Source organism: Miscanthus floridulus, chromosome 1 (assembly GCF_019320115.1).
Source record: "Miscanthus floridulus cultivar M001 chromosome 1, ASM1932011v1, whole genome shotgun sequence".
Taxonomy (NCBI): Eukaryota; Viridiplantae; Streptophyta; class Magnoliopsida; order Poales; family Poaceae; genus Miscanthus; species Miscanthus floridulus.
The window spans coordinates 185,991,238-186,011,905 of record NC_089580.1 but is presented as its reverse complement, the minus strand read 5'-3'; the positions used below and the strand labels follow the sequence as shown (position 1 = coordinate 186,011,905).

Below are 20,668 nucleotides of genomic sequence, written 5' to 3'. Positions count from 1 at the left end.
CATGATGTGGGGCTATCAGTGGTCGGAGTCTCGGAGAACGGACGATCCAGCGAGTTCATGCAGTGACTTACCTGCCCAGGTAGATTACTTTTTCTTTTTCTCTCTCTATTATATTTTGCAAAAAGAGATTAATCAATGTCTCTCTCGGCTATATATGTGCAGTTAAAGAGTCTTCACGAAAACACTTTCTTAGGAAACAAGTTCACCCGATACCACCGAGAGCCATGCTAGCGCCACGTGTCCGAACGCCCGCGCACCCACGTGCTGTTGCACCTGATGGCTTGCTGCGCCTGCTCACGTGCTTCACGCCCCACACTTGCTGTTGCTGATGGGTCCGCAAGTGCTGCTGCTGCGTCTACGTTGCGCCCCGAGCGTGCTGCTACTGCTACGCTGTCCACGTGCTTCACGCCCCACGTCTGCTGCTGCTGGGTCCGCGTGGGAGAGCATGTGCGAGGGGCCCGCGCCAGCTACATGAATGAGAGGGGGTGGGAGCACAGCGACTGCATGCTCCACCGTGGAGGACCAAGCCTGATGGTGCAGCGGTGCCTAGTTCTGCATCCGTTGTGTGCTGGCTTGCTCTGGCGCTCTGCATGCGCGCATACACTTTGACCAAGGAGTGCTCGGCCATTTGGGCACTAACTGCATGTTGTGTGCACGTCCGACTATTGGAGCTGGCCCGCATGACACGGACAGGCAGCGTTGGATGAGTGGGTTCAATGCATGCGCGCCCGCTAGTCATAACGTGTGGGGAGCAGCACCTGCGACAGCATACTGAAACCAGATGAAGTAATTGAAACATATGTTTGCAACATATGTGTATAATAACAACTGCAACGTATGCAACATCCAGATAAAAATACTTGCAACATACGTCTGAAATATGTAAAATATTTAGAACATACACTTGCAACATAGACAACATCCAGATAAAAACATGCAACATCCAGATAAAACAACTGAAACATTTGGAAAAACACACTTGCAACATATGCAACATCTAGATGAAACAATTGCAACATACATTTTGAAACAACTAAAACATTTGAAACATACACTTGCAATACACGTGTATAGTCATTGCAACATATGCAACATCTAGATAAAACATAGGCAACATACATCTGGAATGTACGAAACATACGGTTTGCAACATGTAGTCATCTACTTGCTGCCACACAATAAAGGTTGACGCGGGTGGTGCCTGGCGCAAGGCACGAGGCATAGGCGACACGAGACACGACGCGTGGGTGGCACGCGGCGCGAGGCACAGGTGGGGTGTGCGGCATGAGGCGGGTCCGATGTGAGGCGCAGGGGCGCGCAACATGAGGTTGTTCCATCTCGATGGAAGCGTCCAGATTTTTTTTAATAATGGGTCAGTCAGACCTGGTCGGTAGGCCCAGCAAAGGCGCACATCTGGCCGATTGAACGCCCGATAGAGAGCATTGCCGTCGAAACTATTAGGTGGACAAATAACTCATTTTTTATTGGCCTAGAAGAATTAGTCTAACATAACTATATACTCCTTCATTTTCAAATTATAAGTTGCTTTGACTTTTTTAATACATCTATTTTGCTTTGCATCTAAAATAATAACATGTCTAGATATATAGCAAAATGGATGAAACAAAAAAGTCAAAGCGACTTATAATTTGGAACGGAGAGAATATTTGATTGGCTAGGCCAGTCCAAATCTTGACGGCCTGCTTTTTCATTTCTTTTTTTTATAATGCGTGAACACATTTCTTTTTCATCAATTTATTAGCCAAAGGTCAATGGGGGTTGTCCTTATTTCCTGATACCTCAAAAGTGATTTCAACTCTATAGCAAAAGCCTCATTTTTGTCCTTCAATTCTATTTTTAAGACCGACACATGTGAACTATCTGTCCATGATCACAACTCCTAGCAACATGAGATCCATGGCATTGGTTGGAACGATGTGACTCGGTAGCAAACTTGTCCATGGTCACAACTCCTAGCAGCCTGAGATCCATGGCATTGGTTGGAACAATGTGACTCAACAACAAACTTGGGGCCTATTTGATATAGAGCCAAGGGGGTGGCCTGTGCTCCCTAGTTGCAACCCTGCCTGTTTGATTCGCTTGGCCCATCTGCTGGCCCGGCTCACAGCGTGCAAAATCCCCCCCCCCTCTCTTGCACCCGGGGAAACACCCTAGGGTTCGTTTCTCTCGAGCCAGGCTCTCTCCGTCTCCACGCGGGTGATTTTGGGGCGACGGTGGCGGCTCGCGAGGGAACCATGAAAGTTCCTCCTGCACTCCTCGGTGAAATCCGTTGTCTTTATAAGCCGCCTGCCTCCCCCGCTGTCTTCTTCTCCTTCTTATAGCTCCATCATCCCCATCTCTGTCCACTACATTCGTGTTGAGTGACCGGCGGTGTTGGTGTGGTGGTGGTGCAGTGCGGCGGTCTTCTTCGTCTCTCTTCAGCTGGTCAGGATCCGCTTGGCCGCAACACTGCTGCGCCTCCTACCGAGCTCTGTGGATGAAGTCATCTTCCTCCTTCATCTTCTTCGTCTTACGGTGGTGCAGCTGGTCTCGGTTGGGGTCGATCTGCTTCATCCCATACCAGATCTACTACTTATTCCTCGGCGTCTCTTCTTCTTCTCTGTCTTGCGCTTCTTGCACTCACCGTTGACTCCCCCAAGGTGAAATCTCCCCTAACCCCCTTTGTTTTGATTCTAGGATTTGCTCTTGCCCTTTTTTGGTTTCGATTTGATTATGTGGAATGATAGATTGGGTCTATGATGCTGGTATATTTGCTATGAATGGTGATTTCAAGCACCTACACATGTATGATCCATTGTTGGTACTTTGATATGGTCGATGATGAATCTGTCCACTACATTGGAGGCATTTTTGTTTATGCAGTTGTGCTATTTTTGTTTGTAGCTGCTGTAAGATATGGTCGATGATGAATCTATCTAATGCATTGGAGGCATTTTTGTTATGCAGCCGTGCTATTCTATCTTGCTTTGAATGATTGCACTTTCATGTTGAGGCTAGCTAGGGTCTACTACAACTGAGTTGTATCTTTGAATGTTGAATGCATGTAGATGGATCCAACTGCATAACATGAGATGATGGCCAGGCAAGCAGCTGCCATGGTTGTGGTTATGCTTTCTTTTTTGGTCACTAGACTTAGAAGAATTAGGGCCCAACTTGAGCCTATACCTTATGGTCCTAGGTCATTAGACCAACATCATAGGCTAGGAACCCTCCAAATGATATTTAACAACACTAATGCTGGGTGTCTGGCTATGTTGCGTATGACCAGAGCTCCTTTTTTTTGCTCTATGCAACCTTTTTAGAGGTAGAGGCCTTGTTCAAGAAACCAGTGGTTGTTTAGTTGAGGAGCAGGTTGCAATGTTCCTCCATGTGGTTGGTCACAATCAGAAGTTTAGGGGTAGTTCACTAGTCTTTTAGGAGGTCCATTGAGACAATTAGTAGAGTCTTCCACCAAGTTATCTATGCTGTTGGTGAGCTTAGGACTGAAATGATGAAGTACTATGGTGAAGCTATAAGCTCTACTCAGGTGTAAAATCACTTGAGGAAGTAGAGGCAGAAGTGGGCTAGGGTTGTGAAGTTGAAGGACCTTGTGCACTGTTTGATCATGATGTCAATGCCATAATGCTAAAACCTGAGCACTACCTAGGCCATTGCAAGGTAGAAACTTAGTCAATTAACTGTTTCCCTTCCTCCCTGTTTCTCTTCTAACCACTGTTTCTCTTTTTCCCTGTTTATTTAATTAAGCATATTTGACTGTAGGACCATCCTAAGGATGCTGAATTCCTCAACACCCCAATCAAGTTCTACACTGAGATGGAGACCATATTTGGTAGTTCTATGGCCACTGGTAGGTTTGCCCTAGGTTCTAGCGAGCCACTTAGGGTGAACCATGTTGACAGTGTAGCTGCTAAGATAGAGGGCCATGGCTTCACCACTGCTGCTGATGTCAAAGCTAGCCCTGAGATTGGTGAGGGAAGCAAGGCTACTGTAACACCTCTGGTGTTACGAGCTTGCTTAGCACCTAGGTTAAGGTCAACAAAAAACAATTTATATAAACAAAAATAAAATATAACTTATGTGTAGTACTTAAGTAAAGATGATGAGCAAGTGGTGTAGTTGACAATGCAACTTTAATTTTTGAAAACAAATGTTGTTAACTAGTGTTTTTGAGAGCTCAAAAATCGAATCTAAAACTAAAAATCAGCCTTTTCGTTGAATCGGCAAGAATTTAAACTTATGTTTAAAATGCCATTTTTGGCGAATTATATTGAGCAAAATAGTTAAATAGTGCTTAAGTATTTTGTTCCTATGGTTTTGTATAAAGTATGGGCTATCGCATCTAGTATTTCTTGGTTGAAGTTAATAAGGTATAGACCTCTTAAAAATTATGGCAACAAGTGTTCATGGATGTTAAGTCCAAATTGAACCCTTGTCTTTTCTAAGTCGGAAAAGAGTGTTGGACAATGCCATTTTAGCATTTGAATTCTAACAAAATTTCTTAACACACTAACTTTATGTTCTTGTACTATTGGTTGTCTCTAAGCAAGCACTTGAGCATGGTGTAGGTTGTCGTTGTGTTGGGTGTCACGTGGCCCTCTTAAAAATTGCCAAATTTCATCGAAACGTGTTGTAACTATGCTGTTGGTGCTCTATTGAGGAACTAGCATTCAGTACGATAGACCTATCTTGGCGTCTCTCCAACTTCCTCTCTGATCATCCTCTAGTGGTAGGAATTGTTTCATTAGCTAGCCATTAGTGCTGATTTTGGGATCGTGGACTTGATAAAGCTTTCATCGAATTAGTAAGTAGATTTTGGCCTACTTTGAAAAATGTGCATGGTGTCATTCCCAATCTCTTAGCCTGAGCCCCACAGTCACCACACAAGCACGCTGCCGCTCCCTGGACGCTCTTGGCCGTGGCCGCTGCCCCATTGGCCGACCTCGTTGGCTACCGGTCGCATGTCGGGATGTGTCAACCCAAGCCATCTTCTATGGGTCCGAGCGGTGCTGCTGCTGCACGGCTGCCACGTGCGTGCTACTGGCTAGGCCGTGCGTGGGGCCATGTTGACGCCATGGCAGTCATCGTCTGATCATTGTGGCACCTGTCTCGCCACTCGTTCTACCTACCCATCGAGTCACCGCTTGTCTCGGCCGCCTCGTAGCGCTACCATCTCACCACCGCTGCCCTGCCACCCAGGCGCCATCGTTGCCTTGGTGCGCTATGTCTGGCATTCTTGCTTGTCCCATTTTCATCCTTATCCCCTCACTAACTGACGCGCCTCTGTTATGCTCGCATGGCCATATCCCCACGTGGTTGTGCCCTCGTTATATCTTGGCTGGTCCATGTTAAGTCAAGGCCATGAGCCACGACGTAGCAGCGGTAGCGCACCATCCACTTCTAAATTCCCATCTTGGGCTCCTAGTCCAATCCCTTGTGCCATAAAGTAGTACAAGAAGTTAATTAGGCATCCCCTCCTCCTCAAGCCCGCCCAAGCACTACTGACTAGAAATTGGACATTTTGCTCGCCGCCGGCCATGGGAGCTACCATGACCAGTGGATTGGGTGTAAGTCATAATCCTAGGGTGAGGATTCAATTGATGGCGTTTCGGGACTCGGGTTGACCCTCTCGTATCGGTGCTCGCCTTATTTTGGTCAAAATCTTCATCGACGATGAGGTGACGCGTCGGTGTCCATCTCGGAGCACCGCCACCCTACCGGCTCATACGTGTCCAGCTCCGCTTGGGCCATCCTCGAGGAAACCACCACGTCGCCATGATCACTGGAACGACCTCACCGCCATCACAAAAACGTGTTGCCTAGCACCGTCGTGGTTGACTGGGCTTAGATAGCCCTCTAAGTCCTCAACCATCTCCTAGCATAGCCGTGGGAACCCTAGGTGGCGGTCGGCTTCTTTGTGGAGTCATCAGGGGCTCTCGGTGCCAACGTGGTTGTCGTGTGCCAGCAGGCGTCACACCGTCGTGTGTTGGGCCGCCAGGGGCACACACACTCGAATTGGGATAAACCCAAGGGGTTAAGCGCGAATGTCAGAGAGAGGTATAAATAGGGTTTGGATTTTGGTTGGATTTACTAGAAATACAGGGTCTCTTTCACATAAACACCACACGCGTGGAGCGCTTCTGCCATGTGCCACTTGTTGGGCCGGCCTGCTGTGCGCGCAGCCGCACTCGCACTGGGCTAGGGAGCTGGTGGGCCGAATTTTCTACCGCTGGTTTTCCCTTTTCTGTAAGCATTTTCTAATTTGGTTTCTAAGGAAAACTTGTAAATTCAATGAAAATTTGTGTAGTTGACCAAAAATTATAAAACTAATTTTGTTAGGTTTCTAAAATCATGATCTATCTGCTAGTATATTTTGTTCATATAGTTTCATAGTATTTTCAAGAGTAATCTAATTAATTTGTGATACTTAATATTACTAAAACATCAACTTGTAGGAATTATTGGGATGAATTATAGTAGTGTTGGCTATGGAATTCATACAGTAAATTTCTAACATTATTAGGTGCCCACTGTAATTTTTGTAGCTCCATAATAAATAGTTGTTATGGTAGCTAAATGAGCCCTAATTCAAATATATATATTTAATCAATAAAATACTAAAATACCTCAGGATTGTAGAACTAAAATATTTTTCCATAGACGAAGCCTTACTTGGCGACGTAGATACCTAGACTAGTACGTTAGACATTAAAACTCTCTCATTATGGCAGAACTACCCGAAATAACACACCCTCCAGATCAGGAATAAGATATTAGAGAAATTATAAGATGTTTATTAAGCATTCTTTTAGTTTATCCTATCAATTCACTAATCTAATTATACGTGTAGGGGGGAGGTTAATTTAAATAAGATTCTCTTATCATGATGTATGCATCGGCCTGTACGTTCACTCAAGCCAGAATATAGCAGCATTCGTAAAATTTTCGGCACATCGCACACTCACTTTCCGCTTTGCTAAACGATTCTTACGCAGCGTAAGTCAGTGTACCTGTAGAAAATTAATTAGATAAAACCATATTGCTAAACGATTCTTATGCAGCATAAGTCAGTGTCGCTATTCTAAATAGACCATATTGCTAGGGCTTATACTTATTTACATGATTTATCGCACCCTATTTTTCGCAAAACTTTTGTTGGTCAAATTTTAGGTTTTGAAAAAGAGTGTTGAAACTCGTAGACTCATTATTAGGCTCTTATACCACCTATGGTAGAACCACCCAAAATAACACACCTTCGGAGGTACTCGTCTTTCACCAGACACTAAGCACCCCGAAAGCAAGCTACATCGGGCGGATTCCGTCGAACACACCATAAGGGAGAACTTGAATAATCCACATTTTTCCTCCAGGATCCAATAATGAGAACAAGTTTACAATACTTAGTCCATTTCATGCAACCAGAGTTCTTAGAAATACATTATTATATTACCAAGTTCAGAGTGCAGAAATTAAACAGCGAAATAAAAATAAACATCTATCGATAATATACAAGGATCCATCTGTGCCCACCAGAAGAATCCTTCACACAATGACTACTCTTCAAGTTGCACCTACAACAGGGGTAAATAAACCCTGAGTACACAATATACTCGAGAGACTTATTCGACTAGTGGGAATAATTTTTCGACTCCAAGAGATATGATAAGATTTATGGTTTGCTGGGTTTTCTTTTTGCAGAAAGCAATACTAATAGTGAATCCTTATGTATGCTTATTATTAGCAGTCATGATTAGTTTATTATCTAATCATTCTATATAAACACATGTTCTACTTTCAAGCAAGAGTTGAGCAAACAGTTCTATTTCACCATCTTTCATCTTCCAGTTCTTACTATGGTCCTAGACTGTAGACAAGCCGTACCAAATTTTCCGGTGATTCACGAATCAATGTGCCCAGCTGAATACCCCAAAACGCATGCCCCGCTTATACCCCAGGCACAACCAGGACCAACCCACCACTCTCCTATCACGGGGTCTAGGTCTCCGTCTAAACTTGGACTCCAAGCCCCCACTCCTGATTCTTAGACTCAGTGCGGTGCTTAGACCTCCACCATCCCCACATCCAATCAGTCAGTTTGAAAAGAGCCAGAACCCATGACAAGAGATCAACAAGCCTTCCCTGCGCCCATACACAAATATGTGTTTAGAATAGTAAGTCTGTGACTTGCCTAGAACCCAATGCAACGGCCGATCTTTAACCGACATAGATAGAGAAATAGTGTAACCAAGCTATGTCCCGTTGGCCGTAGGACACAACCTCTTACACCCACCAATACCCAAGTCATATCCCTACCCGGTCTCCATTTTCCTTCCACTATTTTTATCATGAGTGATCATAATAATCACCTATTGTGAGTAACAATATGTTACTCATGCTACCAAAAATCCTAAGCATAGTAGCTACTCGCACCTATACTAGTAGGACTCATAGGAAAAATATATTTATGTAGGTTGTTTCCATAAAATGCATGTAATGTAAATGCATATCATATATATATATATATATATATATATATATATATATATATCCAGTGATCATTCCAAAATAAGGGTTATGCACAGGGGCTTGCCTTAGGTAGGTGTGGTGTCAGCAAAGTCAGTCACTGATGGCTCCGAGGCTCCTTCCTATACGAGAATCTCCTCCTAGTACTCCTCGATGATCTTCTCATACTCCTGCTCACCCATGGTCATGAACTCTACCAACACATTATCTACATGCATGAAATGATGATGCAATACTTAATAATACGGTAACAGTAACTCTTAAAATAAGAATATACCTATCAAGCTACTAAGCTAGCTCTACCGACTAAGATGCTAAGTTACCTATTATTCCCACTAAATAGGTATAAAACATTGCATGTATTTTCTTAGCAACTAAAGGCATCCTTATTCTTAATACCGATTTACTATATATATGATAAAACAAGGAGTACTAGCTACTATATTTATCAACATATTCTAAGGCTACAAAAATTACAGTGAGCACATAATAGTCTAATGAATCTACTATAAAAATTTTATGGTCAAAGCTATTAACAATTTGCCATAAAAAATTCTACAATTATTAATCAAAATAACATTAACACTTCCAAAGGATTTAATAGACCTTAGCATTAACAAAGACATATATAAACTAACCATACTATCAGGTAGACCACATTTTTAGGAACTCAACAGAATTTATTTCATAATTTTTGGATACTTATATGAATTGATATTAATTTCCAAAGTTTAACTTAGGATGTAAAATACAAAGCTATTTCTATCTTCTATAAATTGAAAAGCGAATTCAACCTGCGTGGCCCACGAGTGAGCGACATGGCCCACTCCCGCGCAGCATGTGCGCACGCGTGACCCACTAGCGTGGCCCACACAGGACGTGGCCCATCCGTGCGGAAACAGCCCACGACAGCGAGGCCCGTGTGCATCGGTCACTTATGCGAAATGCCCTTAAGCTACCGATGATTCACCCCGAGGTCCACAACACTATTCCTACAATCTACACTTATATAGATAAGCCCCTTCCCATTCGCTTCTTTAGCATGGGCGGGCCCTCTAGCTACCCCTGCGTGCACCGACGCGGCGGCGATGGCACTAGACCACCACGTCGACCATCCTGGCCCTCCCCACCCCCTCTAAGGGGCCAATGCTCACCTAGATGTAGACGCAAAGTGGTGGTGGTGAAGAGATGAGTGGGGACGTGGTCAGGAGCTCCCTCCATGGCGGCGGACACCCTGCGGCGGCGGCGGTCGTGTTCCCGTGAGCCAAGCCACAACTGAGGTCAAAGAACCAAAGGATGGGCATCGGCAACTCACCCTAAAGCTACCTATGGTGGTGGCTTGACCGGGGACGGACCGAGGGTGTCTGGCCACACGCACACGGCAAGCACAGCGATGAACTACGATGGTGCGACCACGTTAGCGACACTAGGAAAGCAGTGACGGTGAAAGTGGGGTGCGCACGAGGTGGAGAGGATCAATGCGAAGACATGGTGCCATGGAATTGGATGGAAGTGGACGGTGCGAGGCTAATTTGGTGGACATCGCCGTTCGGTCTTAAGGTGGCCGACAACGGGGAAACCTCAAATTGAGGCTTAACACAGTACAGGTACAACAGTGGGTGGGTTTGGCGCGTAGCTAGGCTCCCTTTCAAGCTTCTGGCGCACGCAATTACTCTGAATTGGACCAGGCGCTGTGGATTGCTTTAGCACGGCTCGGCCGCGCGACGCCATTCACGGCGGTGGTGATTGGGAAGCAGGGGCACACGGGCGGATGGGACGGCAGCAGGACTCGTCAGACTTCAACTGGGGAACATCTTGGCGGGGTGTGGGTGCCATGGCCGAGGAACCCTCACCCCAAACATAGTGGATGAGCGAGTCTATCGGTGACATGTCGTGGCCCACGAGCTATGACGCCATTAATGGCGTAGCGACGACGTGCATGGCCACGTGTAGACGGCATCCACCCAGTCAGAAAGGAACAACACAGCATAGACACAACACGACGTTGCACAAAGGCAGCGGCAGTGACATGGCGAGGCCGAGCGGCTAAACGGCAGCGGACCGGCTAGGGCATCGGGCCCGCGATGGCAACGACAACGACACGGCGGGACAGAGCGGCCATGCCAACCGGCCCTAGCATCCTGCCGAGCATGGCGGTGCACACGTGTGTGTGCGTGCGTGCATCATATGGCCGACGCTACGACGTTGAGCGCCCGAGGCATGGTGATCGCGCCCACGCGAGGAAACCAGGCTAGAGCATGCCGCGCACAATTTTTAAAGCGTCCTAAAAATCTAAATCATTGATCCAATCGCCAAACCACCTTTGCTACACTTAAGAAGGCATACTAGGCTACTAAAACAAGCCATAAAACCACACCACTCCTTAACACAATTACTGTACAAAAATTGCCAAACATAGCTTTGTCAAACCATTTTCAGTCTTAGAAATTTGACTAAGTCTTGATCGGATTCATGTCAAATTCAATTTCCAAGGTATTAGACCAGTTAGCTAGTGAATTAATTTCAACCGCAGGTATTTCATCATCATCTACAAAGTTTGTACTTCAAACTTTATTCAAGTAGTGCATACATGTTCTATAGCATTTTCACTTAATAAAAATTGTTTTAAACCCTAAGTGATATTACGTGACAATGGAATGTAACTTTCGTTTCGTGTTTTCGTTGATCGTTTTGAGTTATAGAAATTGATCTACCCTCTATATTACATGCATTAACACATAAACACGATGCTCAGACATGTTTTAGCAAATGATTTGCGGTGTTGTTAGCTTGCGAGTCGTAATCGTATGCTTAGAGTCACGGTCGCCATTGGTTAATTACGTTTTCTACGTTGTATCTACGAATATCATAATAGGAAAATGATGGATCGTGGAGCCGACCAGAGTAGCAGCAAGGGTGGTGCTTTGGTGATCGTGTCGCCACGGTAGAATGCTAATCCTTGGTTATGTCCTGCCTAGGCAAGCCCCGGTGCATAACCCCTATTATTCTGCACTTTTTTATGCTTGTGTATTAAGTTTTAAAGAGTTGAATGAAAACCACTTGCATATATATATATATATATTCATATCGTATGAGTCCTACTAGTATGTCAGGATCATGTAGATTGCTATGCTAAATGATTATGGTAGAAGTCAAGTGATTACCTGTCACTCACAAGAGATAGGAAAGATATTATTGTTCTTATTATCATATAACTATCACATAGAATATATATGGATGATAATTGGAGATCGGGTGGGACTATGCTTTGGATTTGGATTTGGGCTTGGTTAGGCAACCGAGTGAGGCTCTGGTTGCATTTGTTCCGCCTATGTCGATTGAGGACCGTCCATTGCTGTGGATGATAGTCAGGTCACAGACTTATTATCCTAAGCAGATACTTGCTTATGGGAGTGGGAAGACTTGTTACTCTCTTGTCATGGGTTTTGGCTCTTTTTGGACTGGCTTTTAGGGGTGGGTATTAGGTGGAGGTCTAAGCATCATACTGAGACTAGGTCTCAGGTGTTGGGGGCTTGGAGTCCAAGTTTGGACGGAGACGTGGACCTCTTGATAGGAGTGGAATGAGTTGGTTTTGTTTGTGCCTGTGGTATAAACGAGGCATGTGTTTTAGGGTACCCAGCTGGGATACATTGATTCACGCATCGCCATTTCTATGAGACGGTACCGACTTGGCTATGGTCTAGCACGGTAGTAAGAACTAGAATATGAAAGATAGTAAAATGGTTCTGATTGCTTACCATCTGCTTAAAAGTAGCATAGGTGCTTATATAGAATTGTTAGTTAATGAACTAACGATGACTGCTAATAAAATTGAATATAAGGACGTACGATTAGTAATGCTTCCGCCGATGCAATAATCCACAAACCAAATAAGCCTTGCATATTCTTGGAGTCTTTTATTTTTCTCCTGTTGGATAAGTCTTGCTGAGTATAATTGAGTATTTAGGGTTTTATTCCTCCTGTTGTAGGTGACAGGTGGATGCTAGAGCTGACTCTTATGTATGGAAACCTTCTGGTGGGCTCAGAAAGGATTTCTTTCGCACTATGGTCATAGTGTTTATTTATAACCCTCACTAAAAGTTTTTAGAGGAAAAGTTTTATGATCTGTCATCATATCTGGTTTATAAATGTTCACTATGATAATGATTCACCATTAATCTTTATTTCCGTTGTAACTCTGATCATATGTTGTTCTCCACTGCAAGATAAAAATGTAAACCTAAAATGTATCAACTCTTTTACATGTAAAATTGTCTTAATTCCGCTATTGCATTCAACTTATTTAAGTACTCTAATGTTGTAATAAAGTGATGTAAGAAATGATTAAGAATGTTGTAAGCTTTATTCTCTCATTTATGACCCGGACGGGAAAATATGGATTTTCGAGTTCTCCCTTACGGTGTGCTCGACGGAACGATATGATTTAGTGCACTCTCTTGGATACTTAGTGTCTAATGGAAGGTAAGTACTTTTGGAAGAATATTAGATTAGGTGGCTCTGCCACAGCTACTGACCTACTGACTTCCACTGTTGGGGTAAAGAGGAAGAGGGAAAATTTTAGTGAGGAAGACATGCTTATGATGACTAACATGACAGATGTTGTCAACAATGTGGCCAGTGCATTTAGAGAGACTGGACCTACACATGTGGATCCTGACCTTTATCTTGCAGTCATAGAGATGCATGGCTTTACTGTTGAGATGTATAGTTCCTCCACCTCCCTCACCCACTCTCTTCTCTTTTGGGTTCTATTTTGGTGTAGCGCATGTGCATGGTAGATGGCTGACCAAGACCTGACCTTTTGGGTTTGCATAGTAGGAGGGTGGCTAACTATATCTAACCAAGTGTAACTTAGTAGTTCACTTATGTGCCTACTTGTTGTGGGTTGATGCTTTATTTAGACACAAACTTGATGTATTAATTAGTAACCTCTGTTGGTTACTGCTACTGCTAGTTTATTTGTCACTTTATGTTCTTGTTGCTTTGAGAGGACTATATTACATTGTGCTGTTCATGGGTGTCATTGAACCCGTGGGACACATCTATTCCCTAGCAACGTCATAGTCATACCATGCTGATGGCAGTGAATGGATGTGCCCATGTATTTCATGGCCTTCATGATCTTGGGAATGATCTTGTTTCAATCTTTATGTCATGCTTTCATATATTTCTATCATTTCTTGGATTTCATACCTGTATTTCCATGACTTGGTGCCTAGAGTGGGTTTTGATCTAGCCTATGATGCAAAATGTGAAATAAACTATGAGGTGGCTGCACAACCGTTTTCTATTGTTATTATTTTTCATGGCTTGTTCTTGTTGGTTTTCATGAGTATCATCAAATCCATCTGAACCATCCAATCTCTAGCAACACCACTTGGATGACGCCAGAGAATGGATGGCCAGATGGGTTCCATGGCAGCCTTTATGTTGTGTTCCTACTTATTTGCATTCTCAAACTTGCTGCTTTTCTAAACTTGTTTGGTACATGTGCAGCCACCTGTGATGAGTACTTACATGAATTACAACACCAAATTCTACAGCTGAGGCCACCATTTTTTAAGCCTATGATGTCAACAATTTAAATTGATCAAGATGAACCACCTCATTGGTGTGGCATTTAGGGTCATTGGTTGTTTCTTCTCTTAATCCCAAGATCTTCAATGCCACACTAATAGCTTGTTTCATGATTTATATTTGACTGAGACTAATGAACTTTTTAATTTCGCAGCAAATGGCCCTTGCTATGTGGTTTTTGAGGGGAGGATCCCTGGGATTTACTAGACTTGGCATGAATGCAGCCTTCAAGTGCTTGGGTACTCTGATGCTAGGTACAATAAGTACAAAAACCATGATCAGGCTCTACTTGATTACAATGCATCCAAAGAGCTTCAAAGAGGGTCCTAGAAACAGCAACATAGGCATAGTGTTGCTATGCCTAATGGCGTAACTGATGGTAAGCTAGGAAGTTGGGAAAATATGCTTATATTGACCCTTTGTGTGATGTTGTTTGCTATTTGGCAGAAGGTAAACAAGTCTTCCTCGTGTAATTGTGATGTGTAGGCCAATGATGACAATAACCTAGGCTTCATTAGTTGCCTTCATGCTTTTGTTCTGTGTCTTATGAACCCATGTCTTAGCTGGTTATGCTTTTGGACAACTGTTGTATGTACTGAACTCATATTTGTGCTGTTAATCTCTCTGTCACATTGGTTTTTAATTATCTAGAGGCAGCTATGATTAATTAATGCATGACAACACTACTTAGTCTGAGGCCAATCTATTCAAATTTACATTGCTATTGTTATATCCTCTGGTCTGATCAAATTTGCATTCTCAAATCTATTCTTGTTTTCTCTATACTGCTGGCTCTGGTACTTGGCCTATGGCTAGCCAGGCGAAATCAAACACATTCTTTATCTGGTAGTTGGAGGTAGTTGGTGTTGGACCGCTGGCTAGAAGAAAACAAACATAGTCTCTCCTAGATCTGTATCCTAGCTGTAGGAAATCAAACACACGCTTGTGTGTGCTCTGGACCAGGCCGTTGCTGGCTGACGGACCAAACCACCCCTGCATTCCATATCAAACAGGCGCTTAGTGGCCATTGTTGGCGATGGCGGTTGAAGTCGAGGCGTAGGAGGAGGAAAAGACACAGGGAGAGGACCCAGAACATGAATGAATATACTAGGAGTAGCGAGCGCAGAGCGCTCCCGTCATCCCGTGGCCTACGGCCCACACTCGATTCAAGATGGCAACGGGTACGTACCCGATGGGTACTGGCCACCTGTACCCGCACCCGTCAGATCAAAATCTTACCTGTCGGGTTACCCGTACCCGCAGGCGGGTAGAAAATTTATTCCATACCTGCACCCGACGGGTAATTCTTACCCGACAATATACCCGAGTTCACACACCAAAATATAATAGCTTCCAGCAAAACAAATCAACAATAGAGCAGCAAAACAGAAATATGGGCTGGTGGAGTGGAGTGAGGATGAGGATTAGGGTTTGAGGGAGTTCTGGAATATATATACTCATAGGCTTATATGGGCCAAATATAGGCTATATGCTTATATGGGCTAAAATTACAGAGGTTGGATATTATTTATGCGGATTTTTTTTACCCGCGGGCATGCGGGTATGGGTAGTATACACCCACACCCGTACCCGCATACCTGATGGGTACAAGAATTCGTCCAATAACGTACCCGCGAGTGCAAAATGTCTTCCATATCCACCTTCTTATCGGATAAAACCCGTCGGGTACTCGGGTTTCGGGTACCCGTTGCCATCTGGGACTCGATGGCACCAACTCGCGGCTCGCTGCGCTTACCATGAGTAGCGCTGCCATCATCCCGTGGCCTACAGCCCACAGTCGATCGCACCAACTCGCGGCCCGTCACTGCGCTCGCTCCTCTGGTCGGTCGGACCGGAAGAATCCCGCCGTTCATCCCCGTTTTCTCTTGTCCCGTTCGCCACGCGTGCTTCTCTCTGCATCTTGTGGCGACGACTGGGCGACTGCCGACGGCCGCCGCGCGCTGCCGCCCTAGGCCAGGTGACCAGCTCTTCGTCCGGCCCTTTGCTGGCGACGAGTACCCAACAGGTATGCCCACCCCTTCTCTTCTCTTCCTGCTGTGCGAAACCGAGCACCCAAACCCTAACTGAAGCTATTTGGCTATTTGCATTTGGATCCGATGTTATGATAAGTGTAGTATACACATGTAGTATTACTAGGTGGCTCCCCGCGCTTCGCCGTGGGCAGTCTGAGTTGTAGTTTAATTTTTGCATTGAACGGCAGGGTAAACTGTAATTTAACTTTTGCGTTGAATAAGCCATGCATAGCAGGTGTATTACGTTTGGAGTTAAGAGCACTTGAACTAAAAATGGCACTGTATTTTTGCATTCAGTGCATTCAATATGGATGTAACTATGGTCCTGAGATCAGTAGAGGTTCATGAAGCAAGAGGGAATCCTACGTGGTTGATATTTACAATTTTTTTTTGGTGACGAGTGGTTCAGTCATATTTACATGAATATAACAGAAGAAACATTTCTTTGAATGTCTACTATCATAATTTTTCAGGGAATCATTACATGTCATTAGCTGTATCAAGTAAGGTAGGGAATGTTCTTTCTTGTTGAAGTAAAAGCACGTCTTTCTTTAAGCTCCAGTAGTTCAATGCATTATGCTTGTATCAGCTGACATGCTGACTTATGGACCACAAACTAAAGATGGAGATGTCAGATATATGCATTATGTAGGCTAAATAAACACTATACATCGTAACAATTGGGAATGATGCACACGTAGAAATGTAGAAACTGTACAAAGCAAAGTTTAAGATACAATAGGGGCACTTTTTTGCACAAGACCGTCCATAATCAAAATCAATTTCATAATCTTGTATCTACAAACATAGATAGAGGGAAAATATGAGAAAATAATGTAGGTTGGCCAACTGATGGAAGGTCCATCAAGAAAAAATAAAAGGTACAAAGGGAAAATGTGAGAAGATAATATTGGTCACAAAATCTAGAAGGATGAAAGAAACTGTGATATAATAGGGGATGCTTACACATTATTAACATAACGCAGTTTAATAAGATATTGTTAAGCTAAATAGTAAGAAAAAATGATCACATGTGGCTGGATTACCTTGATCATCTTTACTGTAAGATATTACTGCTGTGGCAAATCAGCAAAAATATCAAAGGTAATGATGGGGACACCTGCAGTAGACAAGATTTTTGCTTATAAGAATTTAAAGAGCAATAGAGCACATGGAACAAAGTATGAACACTCAAAGCCAACTTACCATATTGCCGAAGGACCCTCACTGCCAATGCACTTAATCCACACCTAGCAGTCTTGGGATAACCCTTCACATATATCACGAGGGTGCTCTTTGTCCTTGATATCCTACTAAGGTGTTTATGGGACCATAAGCATCCGATGAGCAGGGAAGTTAGTATTACCTCATGATGTCAGTTAAACAATTAACATTGGCCAAGTGGTTAACAGCTACTGGAATTCTGGTATATTTTTCATTGAAAACTCTGAAACTTATTGAAAGGAAAAAAAAATGTTTAAAATTAGTTCAAGAGGTTTCATTTTGCCTTAACTATAAAAACTGTGTCCTACATTGCAGTTCTATTTGAGTGAAAAATGTTAAGCAAAATAACATATATATGAACCACAAGGGCAAAGGTAAACATAGGATTCTTGAAATAAAAAAATGGAACAGCTATGCATTAGCAGGAATCTGATCTATGAAGAACCATGTATTCCAAGAATGCTATAAATGTATATAAAGAACAAAAGCAGCACACATTCGAGATCGAGAAGGATGGGGCCAGGAACCTCAAGGACGGCGTCAAGGTACTTGCGGATGATGGCGAGGTAGACTTGCGAGAGATAAGATCGAGATCGAGAAGGATTAGGGGCCTAGAACCTCAAGGACAACGCCAAAGTCTATCAAAGAAGCATCTAAAGATGTTCCTGTATCAGATCGTCGGATTTCAAAGCGTTCCAGGAGGACAAGCTCTAGGAATTCAATCAGTTTGAAAGTCTCTGGTTCCATATCTGTCTATCAGTTGAAACTCATGATACGGGAATCTTTAGGGGTATGCTATAGATGCCGAATCTACAAGCCAGCTCAAATATTTGTTTTGTTCTCCATTTTTAAAAAAGGGATCTACTGGCATTTTTGCTTATCCATCTTGCTATGGAAGATTTTATCTTTTTATTATCTTTATTATGCTTGCCTGCTTTGGACTACTTCAGTCAAATAGTTTACCTGTGGTCTTGCTACATTTAGACCATTAAGGAGAACCAGAAGCTTCACAAAGGCAATGTTGAGATTGAAGGTGACTTCGCTACTCTTGCTGACAAGAGTATTTTTCCTGGGGATGTTCTTTGGGTCAGAGACTCTGAAATCTTTGAGAACCGTGACATAGCAGGTGCAGTAGCAAATATGATGTGCCAGATCATTTCTGAAAGACAAACGATGTTGTTGATGGTTCTAAGTATTTTTCGTTTATGTGTTTCAGATGAGATTTCAGAGCAGAAGGGTGATATACTGCAGGTCGAGGAAGGCTTTAGAGGGACTCTTTTGACATCAAGTGTTTCAGCATAGCTTTGTCAGGGTATAACATTTAGCGAATGAGTTTCTTCCGTCAGATATATGGCTGCATACCTGTTGACGTAAGCTAGTTAAGGTCTCTAGAAGGTGATACTGTCTGCCTTGTTCTTTTTTTTGTTACATATCATAGTTTTCTCAATAGAAATTACTAAATTAATGTTGATTGCTGCCGAAGGGCGGGCCTGGTGCAAGCGGTAGAGTCGTACCGCCTGTGACCGGAAGGTCCCGGGTTCGAGTCGCGGTCTCCTCGTAATGCACAGGCGAGGGTAAGGCATACCACTGACACCCTTCCCCAGACCCCGCACAGAGCGGGAGCTCTCTGCACTGGGTACACCATTTTTAATGTTGATTGCTGCCTTTTCGAAGAACCTTTTGGGCGTTGCTTCCATGCATACACAGCACATTCACCAAAACAACTTAAGTTACCTACTATTTCAAAATTTCAGTAATCCTACCCTATGACATTCAGTACTATTTCAAATTTTATTGATGTTTTAGGTATACCCTTTCTGTCTTTACATGCATGAAAATAAGGCTGGAAATCTAACATTTTCCACGCAGACATCTTTACTAATCATAGAAATACTAGCGCTTGCTCTCCGCTTTTAGTCCATTTCAATACCCTAACTTCATCTGGTGACCTGGTTTTGTTAAATCATAGAAATACCAACGCTTGCTCTCTGGTGATGCAGATACCTGATTGCTTCAGAGGGTATACTGAATCATGTCAGTTCTAGCAGCCCGGGCATAAATTTTTGTCTATCCTTCTCTCCATGCTGTCACACATAAGGATGTCAAATGTATCCTCGCTTGAGTGAGGAGAATGGACGAAGGCTCCTCCTGTAGTTCATTCTTCCCTAATGTAATTATGACTTAGGTATTAGATATCTCTGGCTGCGGGGTTGTGCTACCTGCATGCTTAGCCTTTTTTATGTTGTGTGAGGGCTACGAGCGACTTGCCTTGTACTTGGTGGCTGTGCACATATCGGCTTGTTGAAGGGCAGAAAACTAAGAAAGCCTTAAGGTGATGCAGAGCAGTGTACTATATAATCCGAAGCGTTTGCAATGCAATTTGATGTCCCTTCTGTGTCCTGCACTCCTGTTTATGGTCACTCAGGTTTGCTCACCTCTCGGTGATCATAGAAGTGAGTCCCGAAATCAAATGCGGCCATGCAGGATCTCTTCGCCTGTGCAAAAAACGACTCTCTACCTTTTTTTTTCTTCCTTAAGAAAATTAATCGTCATTTTAGCTATGGTTTCTTTTATTTGAAGCAATTATATCATTGGTTATCAGAATTGGTTAGTTAATGAGAAGGGGACAAAATGTTTCAGACGTTGACGTGCGGCCGTGCGGGATTGAGGAAAAAATAATGTTGACAAATCAAAATTGTAATTTTAAACTTGCAGAAGCTTGAACTTGGATGCATAACTAATTACGGCGGCCATGCCCTTATCCTATCTTGTGGGTCTGGCATCGTGACAGCACATTTTATTACATGATTACTTCCCTTGACCGACCTCACTCAGCAATCATCATGCTTGTGGCATGCAGGCTATGGAAAAAGTGTTGCAAGTGGACCAGAGCTGCGATTTCTGGTGCTAATCGCTCCATCTAATACAGTACTATATTCTGACGATGACTCGGCGCTACGCAGCATTCCGGGCATAGCGGCATGACTGACGCGGCAGCCGATCCAGTCCTAACAGTAAGCAAAATTGTGTTGTAGCGGCACCAGCACGTACGCTGGCACGAGTCGTGGTCTATCAGGGCACGCGGTTTCTTGGGCCGGTCAACGTGGTCGGCTCGCCCGACGCCCCGACCCACAGGCCACAGCCCACAGCACTAGGCGGTTTCCGTGAAACAGCTGCGGCCCCGGGCTTTTGTTGGCGACCCAGCTTACGTCCGCGTGCCGTGGCGCTGCCGTCACCCCGTGTTCCTCCTCCTCCCTCAGCACAACCTCGGT

The 20,668-nt window shown here is 43.8% G+C and overlaps 1 protein-coding gene across 2 annotated transcripts; it reads left to right on the top strand.

Moving 5' to 3' along the window:
* The first annotated feature begins 15,944 nt into the window (after positions 1-15,944).
* LOC136551210 (ubiquitin carboxyl-terminal hydrolase 26-like) lies at positions 15,945-19,780 on the top strand. 2 transcript variants are annotated; one of them, XR_010782496.1, is made up of 4 exons: positions 15,945-16,165; positions 18,381-18,522; positions 18,613-18,791; positions 19,397-19,780. XR_010782496.1 is itself a non-coding variant. In XM_066542792.1 (4 exons), exons 2-4 carry the CDS (start codon positions 16,657-16,659, stop codon positions 18,696-18,698), a joined length of 252 nt encoding a protein of 83 aa, XP_066398889.1. In that variant the 5' UTR covers positions 15,945-16,165; positions 16,646-16,656; the 3' UTR covers positions 18,699-19,388. The 2 variants fall into 2 exon arrangements, 1 of the variants encoding a protein (XP_066398889.1); XM_066542792.1 differs by lacking the exon at positions 19,397-19,780 and adding an exon at positions 16,646-16,680 and having other exon boundaries at positions 18,613-19,388.
* The last annotated feature ends 888 nt before the right edge of the window (positions 19,781-20,668 follow it).